The sequence below is a fragment of the Malania oleifera genome, chromosome 11 (assembly GCF_029873635.1).
Source record: "Malania oleifera isolate guangnan ecotype guangnan chromosome 11, ASM2987363v1, whole genome shotgun sequence".
NCBI classification, from domain to species: domain Eukaryota; kingdom Viridiplantae; phylum Streptophyta; class Magnoliopsida; order Santalales; family Ximeniaceae; genus Malania; species Malania oleifera.
Genome location: NC_080427.1, coordinates 25299936 through 25302387, shown reverse-complemented (window position 1 = coordinate 25302387; position 2452 = coordinate 25299936). Strand labels below are relative to the sequence as shown.

The 2452-nt window shown below is 39.4% G+C and overlaps 1 protein-coding gene across 1 annotated transcript; it reads left to right on the top strand.

Moving 5' to 3' along the window:
• LOC131167432 (uncharacterized mitochondrial protein AtMg01250-like) lies at positions 1-540 on the top strand. The gene has a single exon (XM_058126238.1). It carries the CDS (start codon positions 1-3, stop codon positions 538-540), a length of 540 nt encoding a protein of 179 aa, XP_057982221.1.
• The last annotated feature ends 1912 nt before the right edge of the window (positions 541-2452 follow it).

Genomic DNA, 2452 nt, shown 5'->3' with positions numbered 1-2452 from the left:
ATGGTGGAAAATATCTACTTGGTGCAAGAACTGATTAGAGGCTACAAAAGGAAAAGGATATCCCCTAGATGTTTACTGAAAATTGATCTGAAAAAGGCGTATGACTCTATCTCTTGGTCCTTCTTGAGGGACAAGATGGTGAACTTAAATTTTCCTGATCAAATGATTGTTTGGGTCATGGAGTGTGTCACAACTACTTCCTTCTCTATTTCACTTAATGGGAGATTAAATGGATTTTTCAAAGGCAGGAAGGGGCTTAGGCAGGGTGACCCTCTGTCTCCTTTGCTCTTTGTTATATGTCTGGAGTACCTATCTAGGCTCCTAAAGTCCCTGGAGGACAAATTCAGATTCAAGTTCCACCCCAAATGTGAAGAACTAAAGATCACCCACCTGGTTTTCGCTGATGACCTTATGTTCTCAAAGGGTGATGCTATTTCAGTAAAATTTCTTATGGATTGTCTGAATGAGTTCTCTCAGTGCTCTAGACTTACAGCTAACAATCTGAAATCCAACCTTTATCAGTCTGGTATGAAGCCATAGGTTTTGGAAGAAATTCTGAATCAAATAGGAATCAAAGAGGGAAAGTTTCCTTTTAAATACTTGGGGGTACCACTGCTGTCTTCCAAATTGAATGATGTCCATTACAGGCCACTGGTTGATCGAATTGCTGGGTGGTTCAAGGGGTGGCCTAGCAACACTCTTACCTATGCTAGCAGATTAGAAATAATTAACTCGATTGTCCAAGGCTTTGAATGTTTTTGGCTTGCTATTTTCCCCATTCCACTGAATGTCCTAAACCATATAATTAAACTTTGCAAAGTATTTTTGTGGGGTGGCAGGAGGAAGCCTTTGGTTGCCTGGAGTGAAGTTTGTAAACCAAAAGATGAAGGAGGTTTAGGAGTTTTTGACCTCAAGTCTTGGAACAGAGCACTTTTGACAAAAGCACTATGGAATATACAAGCTAAGAAGGATAGTCTTTGGACAAAATGGATTCACCAATGTTACTTGAAGGATACTGGAATCTAGTATGCTGCAACCAAAAAAGAAGACTCTCCCCTATTCAAAAGATTAGTTGAAATTAAAGATCAACTTGTCCAAAAAGCTGGAAGTGTGGCTGCAGCTATTGAAAAGATGCAAAGAATGGGGAATGAATCTTACATGTTTTATGAGTTCTGGATGGAGAAGAGTCATAAAATGCCTTGGATAAAATATGTATGGCTGAATGGAATCACCCCGAAGTATGCTTTTTGTTTGTGGTTGGGTTGGAAAGGAAGACTTCCAACATGTGACAAGGTGTATGGTGATGGGATTGACCCAAGATGCACATTTTGTAATAGGGACATGGAGACATTGGATCATCTCTTCTTTGGCTGTAAATACTCGACTAAAGTTTGGAATAATATAAGGAATTGGCTTGGAATTAAAAGGGCTATGACAACAATCAAGGCAGCGGTTAAATGGCTGCATAAAGAAGCAAAAGGATTTGGAATGCACTCTGCTGGAAAGAAAATTGGATTGGCCACTACTGTTTATTTCATTTGGCATTCTAGAAATAGGAAAAGATTTGAAAATCATATAATCCCTCCTATAGATCTATGTAAAGTCATACAAAGACATATCTATAGGGTGGTGTTTGATAAATTTGATATGTTCTCAGCTTGAATTTTGTAATGTTTGGCTTATTGACTCTTTGAGTCAGTAAGGGTGGTTTTTTGGATTTGGCCCCCAGGTATGCTTGGGTTTTGATGTATTTCCTTTGGTATCCTGGGTATGGCTAGTGTTGCTATATATATTCAGTTGATCAATATATTTACCCAATTGATCCAAAAAAAAAAAAGTCAAAATAATTCTAGATTTTTCTCCCAATTTTCCCTGATTTTTTCTAAATTTTTTATGATTTTTTTTTCTGAATTTTTTATGATTTTTTGTGAATTTTTAAATAATAAAAATAATAAAATACAAAAAATACAAATCGGGAACCGGTCCATGACCAGCTTAGTGGACCAGATCGGTTCTAGGAAGAACTGGTCAGAGGGGGTGGTCAACCTATTTAAGGTCAAGTTCAGGCCATGCGCGTGGCACCCTTTGAGTGGATGGACAAGTGCTAGTGAGGATTGTGGAGGTGGTATGACCCTGACCGTTCCCTGAATCGAACGACTCAGGGAGTGTCGCGATGTCCCGGACCCAGCCCAGAGAACCAATCTCTGGTTTAAAAAATGGGTTTGGCTTGCGAACTGGGAAAAATGAATGTGTATTTTGAAAATGTGAATTTTTGTAGAAAATGATGTGTGGTGGAGTCGCCACTAACCTTTTGAAGTGTGGTTAGAACACTTGATTGCTACCCCATTAGGGGTAGAATCGGTCTGCGTCACCAAAGTCAAGCTCGGGAGTATGGTTACGCAAAGGGAAGGTATTAGCACCCCCTACACGCCCGTTCTTACAAACGGTACCA